This window comes from Triplophysa rosa, linkage group LG8 (genome assembly GCF_024868665.1).
Source record: "Triplophysa rosa linkage group LG8, Trosa_1v2, whole genome shotgun sequence".
Lineage (NCBI taxonomy): Eukaryota > Metazoa > Chordata > Actinopteri > Cypriniformes > Nemacheilidae > Triplophysa > Triplophysa rosa.
In genome coordinates, this window is record NC_079897.1 from 3,403,335 (window position 1) to 3,427,697 (window position 24,363).

The 24,363-nt window shown below is 38.3% G+C and overlaps 1 protein-coding gene across 1 annotated transcript; it reads right to left on the reverse strand.

Annotated features, from left to right (window-relative positions):
- On the reverse strand, positions 1–23,176 carry mtmr11 (myotubularin related protein 11). Its single transcript, XM_057339277.1, has 17 exons — positions 22,851–23,176; positions 17,183–17,252; positions 12,594–12,730; positions 12,383–12,452; positions 11,570–11,709; positions 11,184–11,268; positions 10,022–10,169; positions 9,593–9,680; positions 7,747–7,835; positions 7,532–7,656; positions 6,748–6,826; positions 6,270–6,340; positions 3,780–3,952; positions 2,575–2,745; positions 2,267–2,482; positions 1,098–1,397; positions 1–415 (listed from the first exon to the last, which is right to left on the reverse strand). The coding sequence occupies exons 1-17, from the start codon at positions 22,905–22,907 to the stop codon at positions 2–4; spliced, it is 2,433 nt and encodes an 810-aa protein (XP_057195260.1). The 5' UTR covers positions 22,908–23,176; the 3' UTR covers position 1.
- Positions 23,177–24,363: the final 1,187 nt, after the last annotated feature.

Here is a 24,363-nt window from a genome sequence, read left to right on the forward strand (position 1 = left end):
ATCAGTGTGTGTTTCCTGCGTGTTTGGGATATTTGGCACTAGGAGATGGAATGTAACGCTGGACTGATTGTGACTCTTGTTGGTGGCCGAACAGAAACGTGTGCTTGCCGCTAATCCTCTGTGCAGACCTGGGCGGCTCGGAGGCGGTCCATGGGGCTCTGGTAAGGTTTGTGGGTCGGGTTGACCCTCTGCTGGCCGGTGGCTGGTGTTGAGAGGATCTAGAGGAGAAGAGGAAGGTCCCATTGTTGGCGTTCTGGTTGAGGTTGGACTCCAGCCGACGTGGCTCCTGTTGTCTGGTCTGGTGTTCAGGGTGTCTGACAGAAGCCTGAGCGAGTTTCTCTCCGAGCTCCTGCACTTCAAAGGCCAGCTGATCTAAAGGATGCTGGCTGCAGGAAGACATGGGGTGCGAAAAGGCCTACGGACAGGAAGGAGAGAAAACAAGGACTCGCTGTTACAAAAACACCCATGATCTCACAATGCCTTTGTAGACAACTTGGTGTATATATAGTTTATATTATATAACGTACAGCCTGATTGATCTTCTACTGTATATTATAACATACAGCCTATATTGTCTACTTGTCTATAGTATATCATAACATACATTATATGCTCTTCTACAGTATATCATAATATATAGCCTTTATCTCCTATATCATAACCTATATTCTATCTAATGTGCTCTTCTATATTATCATATTTGATCATACTGTATATATTATTATATATAGCCTATATTATCTATTCTATACTTCTCTATTATAAATGCTCCTATATTTTATATGATCTACATCTCTATATAATTTTCTATATAATATTATATAAAAGAGTAGATTATATAGGAAAAAGGTTAAAAAATAGGAGACTATATAATATAAAAAAGAACCGATTTTTTCTTATATAGAATGTCTACTATATTATATATATATATATATATCCTATACATATATAAACACTTATATAAATAAGTGTATATAATATGCATGCATGTGTATATATGTGTGTATACATAATATACTGTATGTATATATTAAACAAATGCAGGTATTTTTTAAAGTTATGTTGTCAACCATGTGGTCAGATCCGAAAGAGTTTACCTGGGGGTGTAGCGCACCCCGTAAATAGCATCCCCTCCATACTCTGACACAGGGCCCTATGAGGAGGGGCAGCAGGGGCTCGAACGGATCATGTAGGGTGGTGGTGTTTTCTGAGGGATCAGAGAGTGAACAGGCTCTGATGAGCCGCTCAAGTCCGGACAAACCCTCGGAGGAAGGAGCCCTGCGGTGACTCTTCCAGTAAGAGCCGGAGTTCCCGCTCCGCCAGGGCAGCAGGTTTGAGGGATTGGAGAATGAACTACGAGACAGCAGGAACACCGAACCCGGCAGTCCATCACTGTGCTGAGAGACAGAGACAAAATAAACACACTCTTTAACAGGGTAATGAAGAGGTACAGTCATACTGACAGCCCAATTAGAAAAATGAGCTAAATGTGGCACAGGTTGGCCTCTTTTCTAAAGAACATCCTTCTGATTTATAGCCAACTAGGGCAGCCATGAAAACATGAATCAATGATGATCATCTTGACATGCACGTTGCCTATTACCTCATAATTAACGCCTCTGTCCTGTACTATCAAATCCCTTATCAATGTTGAGCCTCCTATATAGGGAATGAGAAAGTCTGTAATCATTTAGCTGTGGCTTTTCATTTGAAGTGACCTACAATAGACGCATTACAGCCACAATCCCCCAGGAGCAACCTGAGATTAGAGAAATAATTCACCATCTAATTGTTTTCATCATCTAACTCACCGTCACGTTGTCCCAAACTTAATAAAACCATAATGAAACCATAGGCTGGATGTCTGAGCTGCTGTATTGGAAACAATGAAAGTGATCTCTACATGTGAAGCACTATTAAGACACCAGACTTCGATTTCACTGTATTTGAAGTCTTTAATAGCAGCAGCTTTGTGTGATCAACTCAACATTGTTGCAAAAAAGACTAAAGGAATAGTTTACCCAAAAATAAAATGTCATCATTTATTCACCCACAAGTCATTGCAAATCTCTATATGACAGTACTGTATATGAAACACAAAAGAAGATATTTTGAGAAATGTCCCAGTGGTTTTGTGTTCATACAATGGAAGTCAATGGTGTCATTGCTTTGCTTAAATGGTTTAACTCCTATCCCAAACCACCCTTCTTTCTATGCATGAGGGCTGATGGCCGTTTACATACATCTGACTGCAGGTAAATCTCACCCAGCTGCGCTCCAGGTTTGTATTGAGGTTTCCGTTGAGGACGGGTGGAATACAGGCGGCCTGTGACACAGGTTGTGTGAAGCGGGCTCGCCTCGAGCTGCTGTACTGCAGGGCCCAGTCCCACACCGGAGGGAAAGGCGGGTCCACCGGTTCCTCTGGTTCACCCATGGGCAGCTCCCTCAGCCCATTGACAGGCGTGTAGCTCTGGGGCAGATGCTGCGGGGGAATTTCACGTCTGTTTTATGCTTGTAGAATGTTAAGGGATAGTTTCAAGGTCTGACATGTTTTGAAAATTCGGGCTGCAGTACCTGCGAGCGGCGACATCTTTCCCTCTGAGAGTTGGCCAGGAAGCTACTGAAGAGCGGCAGCTGCACGCTGTCATGCAGAGCCAGCAGGTACTCTTCTGTAAGCTGGAAGCGGGTGGGATATTGAGACCACAGCTGCCACACACAGTCAAGGAACAGCAGAAACACAGGGGCCTGTCGGAGAGCACGGCACATTTATTAAACACAATCTCAACAAGACTCTTATTGTAAATTCCTAAATTACTTAAATAGGTATACAAGGAGCAGTGATCCTACTGGACTGTCAGCATAGTCAGATTTTTTTAGGCCGCACACTGTAGGCATGCTCACAACATAAGGGTTAAATGTCATTTTTTTTGCAGAATTTAAACGGGCACTACATACGTCATTTGCGAGTAAGGCTATAACCTACAACAAACTCCTTGCAATGTTTAATTCAATACGGTGGTCATTTTTGTGGAAAATGTTATTATAAACATTTTTTACAACTGAAAAATATTGATCAAATGTATTTTTTTGTGAATTCAGAGTGTCTTTAATATAACTACATGATAACATCGAACTATAAAGATTTTATTCATATAATTCATTCCATACCAAAAAATGCTCAAAAATAGCAATATTACATTGATATCGCCTTCGTATCTCCATATTTCGTGATTTTGATTTTTTGCCATAAAACTTTATTGTTAGTCACTTTTTATGTTTGTCACTGGGTTTTGCAAATATCCAACCAATAAAAAGTATTAAAAAGTTCTTGTCAACTGAAAAACAACAAATCTGAATCTGAGGTTTCGGAAGGACACACATATTGGGCAACATGGCTATTTTAGTTTACTAAAATATAGATTTTGAAAATGTTTCTGTATAAATACAAAATACTGGCCTAAAAACGTAAACAATTAAAATGTTGCCTCAGAAATAACCTGAAATAAGTTTAAGGCACTGAAATTATAATAATGAACTAAGATAAAAGTTAATTAATTGTATATAGCAACATAATAAATAAACAAATAAATAATAAAATGACAAAAGTATACAGTATATGCATATAAATATTTTAACCAAAAATAACAAAAACTAAAATATTAGTAAAATTTTGTCAAATATGTCAAACTACAAGAAAGCTAAAAACAAAACTAGAATAACTTAATTAAAAACCGTTCATGAATGAACTATATAAATGGTTTCTGTCTGTTTTTCTTGACCTCTTCTTTATCACAGTCCCTGTGGTAGTTGATGCGGCTGAGGAATTTGTGTCCGGCTGTAATCCATTCCTTCTGCACCAGACTCTGAAATCCAGCTACAGTCCTGCAGTGAGGATCACACATCACCTGCACCAGACTAGAGACCACACAGTTCATGTCTCGATCCTCCGACTCTAAAGAAACACAGAGAAAAAAACAAATCTACTTAATCACTGTCTTGAATAAATTACTGTGACTTCTAAGGGTTACAATGCATTCTAACTTTCTATGGATGAAAAAAAACAATCACATAATGAAATGAAATCTTATTTTTAACAGGAGTTGGATTTTGGCATGCACAAGTGTAAATAAATTTGCGACCACACAAAAGTTTCATGCAAATGAAAACAAGATTTGCAGCATTTTACTGTTTTCTTACATGTAACAAATGTTTTTTTTTAGTAAAACTAAAACTTCATACTGTGAAGCTGAAATAAAAATGAATATATATTTATTCATATATCATGAAATAAATTGCCTTTATTCTACGGACTTCCATTTTTCCCGCACACATTTAAAAAGCAGTACAGTCTGAAGTCTGAAAAACATATTTTCTCACCTAACTTTCACTTTTACACCGTGTCTACACCGGATGCGGCACGACAAGAGACAATAGAACGAATTAGAACCCAATATAATTAAACAATTTGTCTACACCGGACGTGGCGCGACATTCCCATTAGAACAAGCCATGTGTTGCGTCGCATCGCGCCGCATCCGGTGTAGACACGGTGTTACAATTCACATTTAATTTGGGCATGTGAATTTATTTCACGGTTGTTATTTACAAATCGCACTCTGCGCATGCCAATTCTAGGCATCATTTTCACTTCTTAAGTTTTAACTTCTTAAGTCATCACAAAAACTGCACTGCACTTTAAACCTTACATGACAGGATTGCTTTAAAGTTCTCAGAATATGGCTTTGAACAGTGGATCAGGAGGTTTTATCGCTCTCTCTCTCTCTCTCTCGTGTTGTGGTTCTGCTGGCAGCACATGTGGTGAACAGGTTCACAGTGATAGATGGAGAATGTCAAACTCATCTGAGAAACTCGTTCCTAAAGCTATTTGCTGCTTGTCAGGATGCAGAAAATATTGATGATTATTGGAGGGCAACTGTGGGTCACGCCGAGAAAAACAAACGGTTTGGAGGAACATAAAATAAAATGGAATTTAAAGAATTGGAGGGCATTGCCAGATGTGTCTGTTCATTGGTTTATGAGTTAAGAGAAAAAAACTGAACCTCTGTGTGTCAGTTATTGTTTTTATCATCTTTAAAGTGAAGCATGGAATTTCTGAGACACTTGCATCACCAAACGTATTGCAATTCCATTTGCTATTGGTTGGTTGAACAGAAGCTATGCTCACGTCACTGGTCAGTTTAAGGCTGCTGTGTTTGGTTATAAAAATCATTACAAAAAAAAACTGACCACAAATCAATCCTTCCATAAAATAAACAACAATTTGCTTTTATACATGAGGCCCAGAAACAATAAAACTCCAATACAATAATAATGACACAAAGATGTGAAACAGCCAAAGAGCAAAATGAGTTTGTCTTTTTGTTTATTTATTTGTATATTTCACTCATAATTTACTCACCCTCATGTCATTCCAAAACTCACTGTATGAGTTTTTTTCTTTTGAAGAACACAAAAGAAGATATTTTGAACAATGTTGATAACCAAACAATACTGCCCCCCATTGACTTCCATTGTACGGACACAAAACCATTCCTCAAAATATCTTCTTTTGTGTTCCAGACGAAAGACAGTCAAACATGTAAATGATGACAGTTTTTAGTTTTGTGTGAACCATCCCTTAAAAGGTGATGAACACAGAGAAATAAATATGGAAGATTGCTTGTAACCAAACAGTTCTTGTAACCAAACAGGCCACCATATATTAAATATATTAAAATATCAAGAAGATATTTTGAAGAATGTAGGAAAACAAACAGTTCTGGGACAGTTCAATTTTCCTACAATGGTAGACAATGGTGGCCAAGAACTCTTTGGTCACAAGCATTCTTCTAAATATCTTTCTCTGTGCTCATCAGAACAAAGAAATGTATGCAGATTTGGAACAACTCGAGGGTGAGGAACTGATGACAGAATTTTTATTTTTGGGTGTACTGTCCCTTTAAGTAATCATACAATAAGCACAATAATGTACATTTGATTGTCTTTTTCACACTCCTTTTGCTTCTGCCAGTTTTGATCGCCTGACGGGGTTTATTTTGCAATAAAGACATTAATAAAAACGCATTATAGCATGTGTGCTGTTGTTCAGATATTATTAGATGTATGGTTAGACAAAGAGAAAATCACCTCAGGCAACGGTGATCTCTGTATATGGTACAGTAAAGAAATGCTTCTGAAGTCATCATGTGTCAATAGGGTGCGAAGTTCAGAGACAGGTCAGATGCCTGTTAATGATCAACATGACTAACCTTGGAGAACAACAGTCATGTGACCTCCTCTGAGCAAACAAGCGACCTCTGCTGCTTTTCTCAGAAAGCACCTGCGGAGACGCAACAATCACATCACACACAGCAGGGCAAACCAAACAAACACACAAACACACACACACACACACACACACACACGCACACACGCACGCACGCACGCACGCACGCACGCACACGCACGCACACGCACGCACGCACACACAGCAGGCTAAAACACACACAGATCAATACACTGACTGTCACTTTGTATTGTTATATAAGAAGCTGTTCAAATCGTTCACTGCAATGTTAAGACTGTTACATAATGTTCAATGTTTTACTATTGCTACTGTATTAAACACATATAACAAGCTAGAATTTCAGTCAAAACATGACGCTGTGAGAAATGTTTCAGTGCTGTGACACTGTTTCAGTCATCAGTTACAACCACACACACATACAGATATTTGTGTTTATATACCTGATATAGTCGAGCCAGCGTGTGCTCTCAAGTGTGGAGAGCCATTTATCATCTGGCACTGATACAGACGATGAAATATCTGTGAGACAAAAACTTATTTAACTGAGCAACATTTTGTAACCGAGTGTTGCATTAGCATCACATACAAGGTTGTGGTTTCGATTCAGTGACACAACTGAACCGGTTCCTGTAGGTCAACTGGTAGGGCAGGGAACACATCAAAATGCATTTACTTAGATGCTTTTTATAGAAAGTGACTTGCAGTGCATTCAGTCAAATGCATAAAAATAAACCTCGTACTGAGACCGTCAGGAATGTTCCAGCATTCCAACATCACACAACAGAAATGCAAAAACCTTGCCAGTTGAAGAGAAATGTGAAGAATCAAAGTGTCGATGCTGCGCGCTACTGCGAGGAATGTTGTGGGTTTAACCACGGGAAGAATTTGAGGCTATAGATGAAAAACATTTCTGTTTCTCAGTAACACTGAAATTGATCTTTTCACACGACGAATGCTCTTTGGTTTGACCTTTGCACGTCTTCAGACAGTTACCGTATCCAAGTGTCTCAACAGCTGTTGCACAAAAAAAGTTCAACATTTACCCACAGAGAGTGCAAGTCTCCGAAAAAAATAACCAGCTTAACCGGAAAAACGTCAGCTCAACTACATTTTGATCAGCATAAACCAGCCTGGACCAGTATGAAGGTTCATTTTGAACAAGGTTTCACTTTTTCAGAATGTCTTAGTAATATATTTCCGACACAATGGACCAAAAGCACTGACCGCCCAGACAAAGCGTCCGAAGTCTCGTGTGAGCCACCTGGATGTCCGCGGGCGATGGCATTTCCTCCCCGAGGTCCACGATCACACACATCTGCTGACCACCAAACAGCACCAGCTCCAGATTCCTAAAGATCACAGAAGCTCCATTACCGACCTTGTTGGATCAACTAAGAGATGTGAATTGTATATATTTTATATAGGAATAAGAAACACACCTGATGTCATCCTTCTCATGGTAGATGTTATTTTGGAAGCTGGCCATTCTTAATAAATCGCTGCCCCGTGGATGTCGCCAGCACCATCGCTGAGAGAAAGACATCAAATTAGAATATGATTCATTTACATTCCCACATTTAGCAAATGCTTTTAAGCAACTTATAATAATATAATAAGTGAAGAATAAAGGGATCACAATATACTTTTAATGCATAGAAATGTAAGCAATGGTTAAGAATGGCTAAGCAAAAATGGAAAATTCTGACTATTATTGTATTTTTAGTTTTATGCAACTTGTTCATTAAAGGTGCAATGCGGAGTTTTGGTGGCATCTAGCGGTGAGGTTGCGAATTGCAAGCAACCCCTCCCTTTCAAAGCACTACAGCGGATCACAAGACAAAGATGTTGTTGCGTTTTCGCCGAAGGAGATAACGCATTTACGAAACGCGCTCTGTAGAGCAGTTTGTCCGTTTAGGGCTAATGTAGAAACAACATGGTGAACTCCATGTAAGGGGATCCGCGGTGTATGTATATAGAAATAGCTCAAGGTAATAAAAAACATAACGCTTCATTATCTAAGGTCTTTATACGCCTCTGAAGACATAGTTATGTACATTATATTGCATTTCTGTCAATAGATCCTCCAAAAAAACTACACACTGGACCTTTAAAGACAGAAAATTGCAAATACATTAAGACGTATTTTCAAAACAAACCTAATACTGTGGGCGAGGACACAATCATTATTAACAGGATTTTATTCAGTTGTGAAGAGAAAGTAGTTATTATTGGTTAATATTATTTTTGCCAACTAGAGGAGTCACAATATTCCAGTATTGTCAAGAACCGTGATGTTAAAAACATGACTATCGATATCATGTTAATACTACACATATGAAAATATCGTAAATTATTCAGCACCCATTCAAAATGTTGCTTTTAAAGAGCCACAATGGTTACAAATGCTCTCTCTCAACCTCTCCATACTTGTATTTTAAGAGTGAAAAAAAGTAGTACTAATAGCATAATTAAAGGGGTCATATGACACGGCTAAAACGAATATTATGGTTTGTTTTAGATGTAATGCAATGTGTATACACGATGTAAGGTTCAAAAACGCTGTATTTTCCACATACCGTGCATGTTTGTATCTCCTCTTTGCCCCGCCTCTCTGAAACGAGTGGATTTTTCACAAAGCTCATCGCTCTGAAAAGTGAGGTGTGCTATGATTGGCCAGTTAACCAGTGCGTAGTGATTGGTCGAATACTGCAAGCGTGTGATGGAAATGTAACGCCTCTTACCATATTTGGGACATCAGGTTCCTCTTCAATTGTACTGACAGGTACGCCCACCTTACTTGCGTATATATTTTGGCGGTCTTAGTCAAATCATACCACGAACTGACGTAGATTTGTGGGGGTGTGGTTACACGAGGCGTTTCAGGCAGGTCTGGGTGAGCATTCGCTTTTAGATAGAATGCATCTTTTGTTCCGACACTTTCATTTTTGCAATTTTACGCGTCTAATACATGCACGGGCAACTTATAACACACCAAAGACACAGAAAAACACGTATTCGCGCCATATGACCCCTTTAAAAAAAAAAGCAATTCAATAGGCAACACTATAGTATCGTCATTGTGAATAATTTTGGCAACAATAACCGTGTGGTGAAAAATCTAATATTACTATTGCTCATTCGCAAGGAAAATCCCTACATTTTAATTATATAGTAATAAAGTTACAAAAAAAGATGACAAACAAAACCATTAATTAAGAAACAATGTTGTGTTAAAGAATTTGGAGTTTTGTACAGTGATGTCAGCTGTGGTACATATAAACTCACTGGGATTCGTCCGTCATTGAAGTGGGCGAATGTTTTCTTCAACTCGGTGTCTAAGACCCGATGGGGAACCACAGTGAATCTTGGGAGGCTATAAAAACGAAAGAAAACAACGTTTGAGCAGTTTCCACTTCCAACATGGACACAGCTTCAATAAACATGAAATTATAATTCCAGCTGTGGTGAGCTCACTGTTCCTGCATGCATAAGCAGATGTACAGTGGACTTCAAGGGCTAGTTACTCAAAAATGTCATTCCAAACCCATGACTTCATGTCTTCCGTGGAACACAAAAGGGAGAGTAACCCTTTTTTTCTTTATCCATACAATCAAAGTAAATGGAGACTGAGTGAATGCTCAGTATTATCTGCCGTTCTAATGGAACAGTGACTAAAAATCGGAAAACTCAAAAAGTCAGAAAGAGGATCTGGACCTGGTGGACATCTCAAAGCGGTCATTGACAGAGCTGACCCTCCAGCCCGTGGCACCTGCCCTTTCCAGCTCCTGCTCCCAGTCCGCCGAACACTCGAACCAGTTCATGTTTGGGTCACGTCGCCGGTTGCTTAGAAACTGCTTCATCTCTATAGACAACGGAGGGAGGCATTGAACGCTTGGATTGGTTACAGGATCTGGTTTGTATGCAGAACCTCCCGTGAGCTGTGAACTCATTTGGTTTGCAGAGGTAACGGACTGGTGCGATGAACATGAATTGACTACAAACAAACCTTAACAAGGTTGAAAAAGGGCTAGAAGGTGATCTGCGTCAGATTACTTTTCATTATTCATCTGCTTGACTTTCCCTCTCAGTCCCGGCTTAGCTCACATTTCTTTCTATGATTCACTTCAATATCAATGAAGAGTGTAGTGTACAGCTGGCTGGGACTTCCATTGCAAACTACTGAAAAAATATGCTGGCCTTGTAGACATACAATCTCAATATTCTTTAGCCTATTGGAAATATAACTAGAAATTCATGTATTTAACTCTAAAATGACTTAAAGAGGTGACTGTTCGCATTCGAAGTATAAATTGTAAATACAGCCGTACATTTTCATTTCACATCCTCATTTCTAGATGTATTGTGGCCATTTCAGTCAAGTGTCTGTTGAATTTCAACAAAATCAAACCTCAGGAGTGACAAAGTCATCCAACAACATTGTGAAAGACTGACAGCATGACAAGACACATGAAAACGCTGATAAAATTTCTAGGTTATCACATAAAAAATAACTTTTGCACTTTTCCTAAATTCATGAACTGTTGTATTGCTATGCTTGTAGTGACTATGATCTTGTTTTCTTTGCAGTATTTGACGTCTGAAAAAATACAGAGCATCTCTTCTGCCATTTTGACGTGTTTCTCTAGTTTTCATTTTCTGCAAATAAATGCAAATAGAAACAATATTTTTATTAGAAATTAGGTAGAAATATTGTTAGTAGTTCACAGAATGAAACAAAAATGATCATATTGAAATGGTCTTCTAATATTTTCCGCGGCAGTAGACAGCAAAGGTAAAATACAATCTAGTTATAGTGAATGACTTAACTTAATTTCATTTCCTTTAGCTTAAATACATATGATAATAAATAACTCACCAATACTACCCAAAGCAGAATTCTGGAAGGAGAGGAGGGTCCCAGGTTTCAGTGGTTGGTAGGTCTTAGCAATGGTGTATGTGATCTGCAAGCAAATAATGGAAATAATAAAGTCAAATAACACATTAGTGAGAGAAAACCATTAATAATATGATCTTATTTAATTTAAACTGTAAAGTAAACAGTCAGATCTGAGTGCTAGATTAAAAAATGGCGGCATGATGATCATTTCATATCTCATTGGTTCTTGCGTGTCTCGTGAGAAGCTGTCACACCTGTGTTTCGTCACGAGAGAACGAATGAGATTTAAATTGGCACAGATATTAGTAGGTGTTTAATTGCCCTTGAATTGGGTTTCTGGGCAAATTTGTAATATTCATACAAACCTCCATCGCTTGGGCATCAGGTGTGAGTCTGTCAAACAGGAAACAGAAGACACGCAGGTCCCGACAGTACAGCACCAGTTCCTCTGGAGTGAACTTCAGAGAGCCGTTTGGGGTCACCAGTTTGGTGCGAGACGGTCCAACTGCAGCAGATATTTACATGCATTAATAAAAACTTTCAAACACAGCTAAAATTAAATTGATAAGTTTCTATTTTCAGATTTGTTGCACTGTTCTTTTTTGCATGAAATGACGTTTATTTGGGCCAAATTCAATTATAGTATTCTACCATAAAAAGTGTGAAGATAAATAAAAAAAATGGTGAATTACTGCTTTAAAGATCCAGTGTATGAAATTTAACGGCATCTAGTGGTGAGGTTGCGAATTGCAACCAATGGCTCACTCCCCCCTCCTCCCTCTCTTTCGAAGCACTATGGTGTCACAGAACATAGATGTTGTCACGCTGTCGCTTGTTTGTCGAAGGAGATAACTTATTTGCGCTCTGTAGAGCAGTTTGTCCGTTTAGGGCTACTGTAGAAACAACATTTCGAATTCCATGTAAGTGGACCCGCGGTGTATGTAGATAGAAATAGCTCATTCTAAGGTAATAAAAACATAACGCTTCATTATGTAAGGTCTTTATACACCTCTGAAGACATATTTATGTATATTACATTGCATTTCTGTCAATAGATCCTCCAAAAAAATTACACACTGCACCTTTAAGGGTCCTAAAAATAGGCTTTAATTACAATAAGCAAAATTAAATTTCTTATCATTAGTCATCTATGTATCAGTCAGCAAAGACCGTCTTACCTGCCACGACTTTGTCTATAGAAGCGAGAGCTACATCGTGGTCTCCGAGCAGCACGGGATCTGCATTATCCTGGAAGACAAGAAAAGAGAAACAATGAAGACGAATACGTCTGCAGAGGATGTTAGACTAGACGATAATTACAGACGAAGTTCGTAAACTTCAAGATTTACACTAAAGTTTGTAAGTGCTAGTTTACTCGTCCCTACTCACATCAGGTCTCTGGCTGTCCTGAGGCACAAACGCCACTCTGAAGTGAGTGCAAAACAAAGTCCCAGACAACCATCCACTTCCTTCTTTAACCGACAGCTTTTTCCTCACCAGCACGGCTCTCTGCAGCACACACTCACCTGAAGAAACACAAGACAATCAAACAACGTCTCAGTGGTCCATACAGTTTAAAGGGGTCCAATGTTGTTTGGTTACCAACATTCTTCAAAATATCTTCTTTTGTGTTCTGCAGAAGAAAGACATGCAGGTTTGGAACGACACGAGGGTGAGTAAATGATGACAGAGGTTTTATTTTTGGGTGAACTATCCTTTTAACATCTATACAACTATACATTGTAAAAGTAGAGGTGCTTTTAACCATTTCTGTGTAACATACACAACGAGTGCACATATGCATCAGGTTGTAAATAATAATCATATTTTTTGCATTGCTATCTTAAATGTAAGTATTTGGAAGGAGTGAAAAGTCTGTGTGTAGGTTATTACATCATATGCTTAAAAGCTGAACATTTGTTTTTTTGACGCCCACATAATAATGTAGTAAAAAAGGCGCTCTTTTTTTCTCTATTTATAGAGACGGTGCCTCAAACGCACACTTGCACACACAAAATGCTCTGGTTGTTCCTAATGTGGATGTGGTCACTTTTCCAAACCGTGTTTCTTCATTTTATGACTCTCATGGGTGCGTTACATCTCAAAGCTCATTCCTGAGGCATCATGGGACACAGATGTCAGAGAGAAGGACTGGACGCTCATTACATTCCACAAGACTTCTAAACATCTGAGGTTTTCAAACTCCCTTTTCAATTCAATTGTAATAAAAATAATTTCATGTCAGGCTGTGTTTGCTTTCAGTAGAGCAAATCTGCTCTTCTGAAATAAAGCACATGCTCGACTCGATTTGTTTTCGTCAACATTTGTTTTCCATTAAACGTCAGTTTCAGCTGAGAACAGAGTGTGCTACCAGAGCCAGGTTCAATAAGAAACGGATCACATCAACCTGCTTTTCCAGGTCCTACCGCATGATTTCATGTCTGGGAATGTCGGGTGAACGGGAAACTATGAAGCACGACCGCGTCTGACATTCCAGAGGTTCACAAATCTGTGCAAGTGTACACATCATTAGGGCACGGAAAACATGACATCATACAGACAGCAGAAAGTGGGGATATTTAACAACTGCTATTAGTGGTTTAATATGAAGGCCGAGCCCAAATATATGTACAATTGTTTTAAAACAAAATTCCCAATCAGTTATCAACTTTCTTCAAAATATCTTCTATTGTGTTCTGCGGGGGAAAAGAAAGTCATCAAGGTTTGAAATGACAAGAGGGTGAGTAAATGATGAAAGAATTTTCATGTTTGGGTGAACTATCACTTTAAAGGGGTCATATGGCGCGAATACAAATAAATGCGAATACTTCTTTTGACTATCACAAAAGAAGATAGTCTGCCAAATGCATAAAAGAAATTAATACATGTTTTTCTGTGTCTTTGGTGTGTTATATGTCGCCCATGCATGTATTAGACACGTAAAATTGCAAAAATGAAAGTGTCAGAACAAAAGATGCATTCTACCTAAAAGCGAATGCTCACCCAGACTTGCCTGAAACGCCTTGTGTAACCACACCCCCACAAATCTACGTCATTTCGTGGTATGACTTGACCAAGACCGCCCAAATCTATACGCAAGTAAGGTGGGCGTACTTGTAAATCTCATTGTATCGTCACCGCCGCAGCCATGTCGTGGAGACGCTGTGTGTCTTTGCTTGCCCTTCCAAAAGATGAGACAACTAAAAACGAATGAACAATACAATTGTTCCAGAACAGTACAATCCGAATATTCAATGTGTGTGCAGTGCATTTCACAGATGATTGCTTCATGACCCTGGGAGAGATCAAGGCCGGCTGTGCACAAAAGCTTTGGTTAAAAAGTGGAGCAATTCCAACCATTACAACTTCGCAAGGACAGTCTGGCGCTTCAGATTCGCAGCCTGTAAGTATATTTTCATTGTAAAAGACTTTGTTACGGACTAACGCGAGTTGAGTTTGTCGTGTTTGTAGCGCATGTTGTTTCTTTGTGTAATCTGCAAATGCAGACACGCGCAACGTGAAAAAAGACAACATAAGTCCTAATAATCAGTAATTATGTTCCAACTAGAGGCAACAAATGTCGTGTTTATAATGGGGTTTATTGTCTTTGTTAAGTCGCGACGAGACATGGCGTAACACTGGTTGATCACTAACGGCAAATCTTTATAATGTCGTATATAAAAGGTAAAACAGTTATCTATAGTTTTTAACTATTCAACATCATATATTTTTTAAAACCAATCCTTTACATCCTGCTCAAGTCGCGCTGGCAAAGTTGATGTATCGGCTTGATCATCTTCATTTTCCGGATCAGATTCGGGCTCGAATTGATAAGGAGAGTACCGATGACATTTTATCACCTGTCAGTACAATTGCTTGGGAACCTGATGTTCCGAATATGGTAAGAGGCGTTACATTTCCGTCACACGCTTGCAGTATTCGACCAATCACTACGCACTGGTTAACTGGCCAATCATAGCACACCTCGCTTTTCAGAGCAATGAGCTTTGTAAAAAATCAACATGTTTCAGAGAGGCAGAGCAAAGAGGAGATACAAACATGCACGGTATGTGGAAAATACAGCGTTTTTGAACCTTAAATCGTGTATACACATTGCATTACATCTAAAACAAACCATAATATTCGTTTTAGCCGTGTCATATGACCCCTTTAAGAGAAAAATTGTCTGTCCATTGCCGATTTAAAATCCTCAGATCTGTTCACCCCCAGCAGCTGATTCAGTTTCCTCTGTCCTGCATCGGACGGTCACCTGAGATTCTGCGGAATGGAGGTAAAGTCTTACACACGTCCATACTTGATGATGAGACTGCATATGTGTCCACAGGTCTCTGCAATATGAGTCCTTTGACCCCGAATGGTTAATCCATCCATTCCACAGCAGTATGTTATGTGTCAAGCTAATGTGGCACATGATCTCTATACATCTTTAGTTGACAAGGACCCCCACAATCTGAGGGCTTGAAGGGACAGTTCACCCAAAAATTAAAATTCTGTCATCATTTACTCACCCTCAGATTGTTCCAAATCTGTATAAATGTCTTTGTTCTGCTGAACACAAAGCAAGATATTTGAAAGAATGTCAGTAGGGAACATGAATACTATGGGAGTCAATGGGGAGTGAGATCTGTTTGGTAACAGACATTTTTCCAAATATCTTCCTTTGTGTTTAGCAGAACAAAGAAATTTATACAGGTTTGGAACAATCTAAGGGCGAGTAAATTAAGACAGAATTTCCATTTTGGGTGTACTATCCCTTTAAGTGGCCACTTTTCGGACCCCTATTACATTTCTGTGAAACTGACTGGGAAATAGAAAGATCTGTGTGTTTGATGTCCAAACAGTACCAGTCTATGCATGCTGAGTAACAACAAAGAATGAACTGTCTGTGAGTGGAGGGCTGTGTTTATACGTTGAGGTGAGAAGCTCTATTAAAAGTCGACGCGGGGGGAAACGCTCTCTACTCCCACAGAGATGCTGAGTGTATGTGCTGATGTTAAGTGTTAAAGATTAGGTCGCTCGGAGTCTGCCAACATTCCTGAGTAAAGCTCCTGTTTAAAAACACTGCTGACACGGATATTACGGCGAGGGGCTGCTGGGGTTCGACACATTCGGCACACTGAGCGATTGTTTTCTGACACCGTTCACACCCACACGGCTGCTCTGTTATTACCGCATACATTGGATTGATCTAAACAGTAATGGGAATAACTAAATAAAGCGGAAATGGTAGAAACTGAAGAACATTTTTTAGTAGTGCGACAGGAGTTAAAGAAACAGTTCACCTAAAAATGAAAATTTACTCACCCTCGAGTTGTTGCAAATCTGTGTCAATTTCTGAACACAGAGAAAGATATTTGGAAGAATGCTTGTAACCAAACAGTTCTTGGCCACCATTAACTACCATAGTAGGAAAAATTGCTTTATACGTTTCTTTCGGTTCTGTTGAACACAAAAGAAGATATTTTGAAGAACACGGAAGTCAATGGTGGCCAAGAACCATTTGCTTACTGACATTCTTCCAAATATCTTTCTCTGTGTGTTTATCAGAACAAAGCAATTTATACAGGTTATACAGAACTTGAGGGTGAGTAAATGATGAAAGAATGTTCAAATAAATTTGAATGAAATTACATTGATTTTCCAGTCACAAGCTACATTTTGTAATGCTATGTATTGTGATAGCCGAGAAAAGCTGAGTGTTACCTTTATATTTGATGCTAGCTTTACAACTTATTGTAAACTAAGTGAACAGAGTCAAACAAAGTTAGCATCAGTTATCACAGAAAACGGTTCGGTTCCGTCTGTTTTTTTTATTGGTGAATAAACTTCATGGAAAATGTTTACTGTACCAATCTGCCAAGACTATAAACCACTTCGGAAGATGTAAGCAACGCTGGTTTTAACCATTTTGGCATCCAAAACACAATGACAACAGAAGTTGCTTTATCAGACATTACCTGGCAAACAGCAGAGGCCAAGGACATCTCTCCCCCGCGTGTGAAAACTACTGTGACTTAACATCCTCTCCTGTAGCAAACACAGAAATATTGTTTATACGCATGAACACTGTAGGAAACTAGCAAACTAGACATTCTCAATTTCTGTTTCATAGAAATAATATGGGGTCAGAATGACACGAGAGAAAATAGGCTAAACGACAAAATCAATAAATAATACTTAATCAGTCAGGCAAGCCAATGTTACAATCTTGTGTAAAATAGGTTTGTGCACTAATGTAAGGTGTACAGTCACTAAAGTTCTCTCTTTATTTGGCTGCCGATCGTGTGAAAACGAAACAGTCTTCTAATTATAGGCGCTCACTAGAATGCTGCTTTGCTTTATTCAAGATGCATGAATTCACTTCCTTCCTCTGTATACATTGCATATGATATCATTGAAGTTTCTTTTCTTGTAGTGTGCAGACTATGCACAGCTGTACTGTATAAATAAGTTTCACTTCTACATGCTACAATTTTTTATTTGTTTATACCGTTGTAAATGAAGTATAGCAGGATTTTCATATTTCTATGTGTACATACAACCCAACATCTTTCAGCAAACGTCAAAGGAAAAAGCTCTTTAGCAAGACCAACATGTTATTTCCCTAGAAGGTGTGAACAACAAGCATCTGGCTGCCTCATGGGGATAATAAACACATTCAAACACAGTATGTTCAGATCCTGGCAACATGGAGAGGATTGAAGTTAATACTAGTGACAACAAGGAAAAGCTGAATGTAACATTCTACCATCGAGATGTTTAATCTCGAGTTTATTTTATTTGCTAGCACATTTAAAAACAGCCATAGGACTGCTCTACAAAACAGACTAAAAAACTATAAACACACACTTACCAAAAGGCCAGAGTGGAAACATGAGTTTTTTAAAAAAAGATTCAAATGTCGAAAAAAAAGGGTATAAAAGAGTATGATAGTTTTTCAGCTCATGGAAAAAACTTGAATCCTTCAGTTAAACTTCTCTTTGGAGAACTAATGGATTTACAATACAATACATCATTTAAACAATAAAAAACATCCCCAGTTTCGGCATCTTATTTCATTAAATTAAGAGAAGAGGTAAAAAAAGGCCCAAAATATATCTAAAATACATAAACGCAAAGGCAAAATAGCTACTGCAATGATTTCTATACACTGTCAGAATAGAATCATATTGCAACTCAAGTATGCCAGCACTAGGAACATTTACACTTTTGGGAAGTTATTTTTTCAATTATATAAAAAAATGCCAACAATCACAATTACATCCTGTTTCTAAAGCATCTACTGATGTAAACTGATAGCTAAGCATCGGTAGCTATCTGAGAATCGTGACTCTGAGGAAGTGAAATAACATGCCATCAGACTCAAAGAACAGAAGAAAAGCAACAAAAACCCCTCAGTATTTCTGCTGAGGTCTACACAAATCCAGTCACATGGTCTTGATTGCTATCGTGCAATCTCTTTCTTCCTTCTCCGTAAAACAAAAACCTCCCTCCTCTTAGCTTCTGGGGAAAGAGGCGGCCAAGACTCATTACAGTTTCCATTGCTCATGGCTTCCCCTGGCTTCTGTGGCCGCAGAGAAAGCAGAGAAGTCCAGCTCAGGGAACATTCAAACCTTCTCTTCCCTGAACCAGCCAGGCCAGACTCACACAACAGGACGGGCAGTGGGAAAGTGGGAATGCTGTGCGTCACCATATAAACATCACACTGTTCAGTTTATTAGTCATCACCAAGGGGCACAACATGCCTTTGTGCCAAGCATCAATCTAGAACTAAATGAGGCAACTAGGGGCCCAATGGGAGGCTTAAACCTATTGCTTTAAAGAGTACTGCTATTGTTCATTGGCTTGTTATTTTTAGCAGCTCTATGCGCTCCTCTGTGCTGCTCAGAATGGTTGGGAACAATGCAGCGATTTCAATAAAACCTTTGAAGTATTTTCTTCAATGGTCATTTGAAATGTTTGAAAATAGCACCATTGTGCTCAGACTCAAACGGATGAAATCAAAAGCCATTTCTGTTTAGTCATACTCCTCCTGTTCAACTGAAGAAAAATATATCATCATTTTTATTATTGCTCAGGGTATGGAGCTAAATAAACCCATAAGCTCAAGTTTCAAATGTTTGGTGCGTTAACTCGATTTGAGACTTTCTGCTTGATAGTAAATTATCTTTTAAATAAATTAAAAGGGCAGACTTGATGTTTTGCCTAGGTAATAAAATAAAATAAATATCTCTATTTTTAAGAAGCTAACAAAAAGTCAAAATCTAAGGACCAAAATATCAAAAACTGTGTAAGATCTTAGCAACACACTAAAAATCACTCACTTTAGCATCCACATAGCAAAATACCAAAAACACCTTAGCGATTATATAGCAACACACTGAAAAACACTTAGCAACTACATAGCAACAGATTAAAAACACCTTATTGACTCTATAACAACATACCAAACAGACCTTATTACATGGCAATATATAAAACACTGACTGTAGCGATCACAAAAGCAGCACGCTAAAAAACACCTTAGCAACCACACAGCAAGAACAGACTAAGATAACATCTTAGCAACCACACAGCAACAGACTAAAAAACACCTTAGCAACCACACAGCAAGAACAGACTAAGATAACATCTTAGCAACCACACAGCAACAGACTAAAAAACACCTTAGCAACCACACAGCAAGAACAGACTAAGATAACATCTTAGCAACCACACAGCAACAGACTAAAAAACATCTTAGCAACCACACAGCAGCACACAGTAAAACAACTTAGCCACCACATAGCAACAGACTGAAAACCGTTTTAGCTATCACATAGTAACAGACTAAGAAGAACCTTAGTAACCACATAGCAAAATCATCTTAGCTCCCAAACAGCAGCACCTTAAAAACACATTTGTAACCACATTGCAACATACTAACAACATCATAGCACATAACACTGCATAAAAACAATGGCAACAACAACGCATAAGCAACCAAAACTTCTCATCAGAAAAAGTCAAATATAATCGCCACATATAAACTCTCCTATAAGAGCACAGTTTTATTTGCAGAAACCGCTGCTGGTGTGCCAAGCTTCCTTCAACCCCGCCATGCTCTTTATAGTGCTTATTAAAATCTCGTAAAAAACATAAACAGTGCTGAAAAGATTGAAGGTCAGTTAGAGGATGAGTCACGCAGTCTTCTGTTAAATGTTGTGTTTTTCAATAAGTCATTTTCCCAGACAGACCCTCAACAAATCCCTTATTTAAACATCTCACAGTAAATCCAGATCACAGTTTTCATTTCAATAACATAAACAGAGCAAATAACAGACTCTACACTGTGTGTTCCACACACATCAAACAAAGCAAGAGTGAATGGGATGATATAAGATCCTGTGTGTGTGTGTCATCATCATCATATGCAGCCCTAGGAAGATGAACAACAATCAGAAAAAATGGGAAGCATGTATGTTGGTTATATAATTATCCGTTTTTTTTTTAAATATTTTTATGAAGTTCAAATTGATCTCAGAAACTTAAAAATATAAATAATAAAGTGCTTTACTATTTAAAGGTCCAGTGTGTAATTTTTGGGATGATCTATTGATAGAAATGCAATATAATATACATAGCTATGCTTTTAGAGGTGTATAAAGAGCTTACACAATGAAGCGTTGTGTTTTTATTACCTTAGAATGAGCAATTGCTTTACATACACCACGCATCCCCTTGCATGGAATTCAGCATGTTCTGTCAGCCGTCGTAGTGTTTTGAACGGGAGGGGTGGAGTGAGCGGTTGGTTGCAATTCGCAACCTTGCCGCTAGATTTCACTGACTGGACCTTTAAACTGTCTAACATCTAAAGCAAAACATGTGGAATGCATACAACATTAAAAAATAAACATCTTGACAAACACAACGACAATAGACTAGACAACCAAAAACCCCAAAACAGACTACTAGACGACCCACATGAACCATTTATTTACAATTTATTTATTTTCCCCATGACTGGCAGCCAAACCAGCTGATGCAAAGTCTAACACTTTCCATTAAGTGAACCTCTGCGATGTGACACCAGCTAAAATCTTCCAGACGGCAGGAGACTCTCAGCTGAATGTGCCAGCTGAAAAACGACTGCTATGACTGACATACAGGTTGAATCTTAACGCATTTTAAACGAAAAGCTCACGTGGTAACGTCCCGACAAAACTGCTACATTCACAATCCTTTTTCCATCTGTTGGTTTATAACCCTGAAGTACACCACGGGTCACACCGTCCCCGAATTAAGCACCCGTGTGCTTGGGTGGGCTCCATTCAGTAAACTTGCTATTTGACACTGTATACACACACGCTAATGCTGTTTCTACAAATTCACTTTCTGGGCAAGGAACAGCCACTTCAGCAATACATATTTACTGCCCCAGAACAATCTGGGTAGAGTGTTTCCACGGCAACAGCCAGATGTTGTGCACATCAGGGCCTGCGGGGAGGAGGCATCTGCTAGAGTTTTCCCTAAGGCACATTAGAATAACTGTGAACGTAGTAAGAGATTCAGCGGAATGGGAATACAACTTGAATCAACTTTAGTGATAAATACATCACAAAATAACTCAAACTTGGAAATCTTTTACTCTCCCTTTTGTTTTTCTGACCCTGTATTTAAAGAGCAGAGCAGCTCTCTTTCCTAGGAAATAAACCGAATGGTAATTTATAGTATCAAGTTAAAGCACCAAAACGTCTCTTCAGATGATGCACAAAATATCGGAACTTTGCTGTAGTACTAGTACTTTCCTTGTATGGCAAACTCATAAAACATATTTTTTTCACAGATATAACAACATTATATGGGTTTATGATGACATGAGGGTGAGCACATGACAACAGTTTGAGTGAAGTAGTCCTTCACTGAACAGATATATCTGAATATGAAAATGCACTAAACGTGTAATATTCTGACAAAGAATGCAGGATGGTATCTGTTCACCGCACTCCCATCATGCATAACGCATGAATGAAAAAAATAACCTCACCACACCCGACAAGATAAAAGGCACAAAAATAGAAAAACGAAAACGAATCAGAGCTCTATCCAGACATGAAGTATGGCAACTGTCTGATGTCCAGTGAAGCTCAAAAATCATAATAAATTCATAATGCAAAGCAAAGTAAGCGATTTAGGTTTCAATCCTTGTAAAGACTATTAGTTGTAGTGGTATTCCTTTTATTTTCAATAGAAGAACTGACTTCACAGGCTCAACCACACATTGTGGTCACATCCATTACAAGCATTTCAGCTTGAAAAAGAACTGGAAGCATTTGAACGCAGTTTTCATATACAAAGAAACGCATTAGTTCAATGGAAAAGTGACTAATACGACGAATTAAGCATGTATTTATCTGCTGGTGAAAGAAAGCAAACGTGTTTATTTGACACACTGCTTCAACACAGATGTTTTAGAAACCTCAGTCCCTTTTGACTTTCACGAGCTGTCTTACGTTTCAATCCCGTCAAGTGTAAAGCTAATATTGTACTCGGATAATTAAAACAAAAACTATCAAAAATAATAAACTGATATCTGAATAAATTATTATTATTTTTAGTAGCCTAGTATTAAACGTTGAGGCTTACCTTCATGTCTGGCACCAGCTGCCTGACTTTAAAGGTGGTTTTAGACCCCGTCAACATAATTTCGAGTAAAAACAGCTGCAAACTAACAGGATAAACAGTGTATGTGAAAGCGGTTTGGAAGTGCAGCTTTGATCCGCTTCATGCTACATAAAACCGACGATCTTCGTCCTTTTAGCATCACTAAAGCTCTTCGCTATGTTCATATATAAAAAATAAACGCACTTGACATAAATCATCTCTATCGCAGATGTATTTTCCACACGGAGGACGCGCTTTTCCATCGCATTTGTTTACACCCCTTACGCCATAGTGAAAACGACACTAGTGTTACTGAGTAACAAAAACCAGCGCTGAAGGCTCTTAAAGGGACAGTACACCAGAACTCTGAATGGAACTCCATCATTCAATGGGCGCGTTTCAAATCCTAGTGTGCTGCCTAGGTGAGCAGCATTATTGGGCGTCTTTGGCATCGTTCGACATGAACGCATTTTTTGCGTGACCATATATTATACATGCATGTACATACTTTAAGACACTCACACGTGCTTAAAGGGATAGTTCACCCAAATCTAAAAAGACGGCCCTTTATTCATGTTGTTCAAACCTGTATATGACTCTTTCTTTTGCAGAACACAAAGAAAGATATTTTGAGAAATGTCTTGATGTTTTTGTGCTAATACAATTGAAATCAATGGGTGCCAATGTTTTTCCAACATTCAAAACTCTTTTGTGTTCTGCAGAAACAAAGAAAGTCATACAGGGTGAGAAAATGATGAGAAAACTCATTATTGAGTGAACTATGCCTTTAATGGTGCCATCTGATTACAAACAAAATCTTTTAAAACCAAAATGGCATTTTTTATTATTTCTTTTTTCTGTATGGAATTCAAAATTGTGAAGTGTGAAAGTAATATAGTTCAATTTAAATGTGCAGTAGTATGCAGGAAAATGTAGCATAAACATGTTTCACAATCACATCATTTGGAAAATATTTGAGTTCAGATGTCTAACAGTTAAACAGTTGACCTGTTTGTTGGTCTACTCTTAGAGATGTTCGGTTTAAATTGATTTGGCTTGCAAAATTCTATTACACACATAGCGGTTTTCACAGTTAGCATTTTTGCAAAGCAGCTTTACATTAAATTTAAACCACTACAGAATTAAGAAAGTGATAGAATACAGTGAAATTATAAAATATATGGTATAAGTATAAAATAGAGAATAGAAAATGTGCTACTATAATTTCTTCATAAAATCTTTCAACATAATTAGTAGGAGTTGTGCAAGCTAAAACTTTTGCACAATAAAGCAAGTAACTTTAGACATATTAAACATGGAGAAATAACGAAATCCTATGATAAATGCACAAAATATCACATTATATTCACACACCTGTCTACAAAACACTCTCACAGGTGCACCACAAATCATATTGTACTTCACAGATGAACAAACACATGACGCTTTCTGACACCGTACTTACCTTTCCACCACAGCATCAAAGAACCATTTT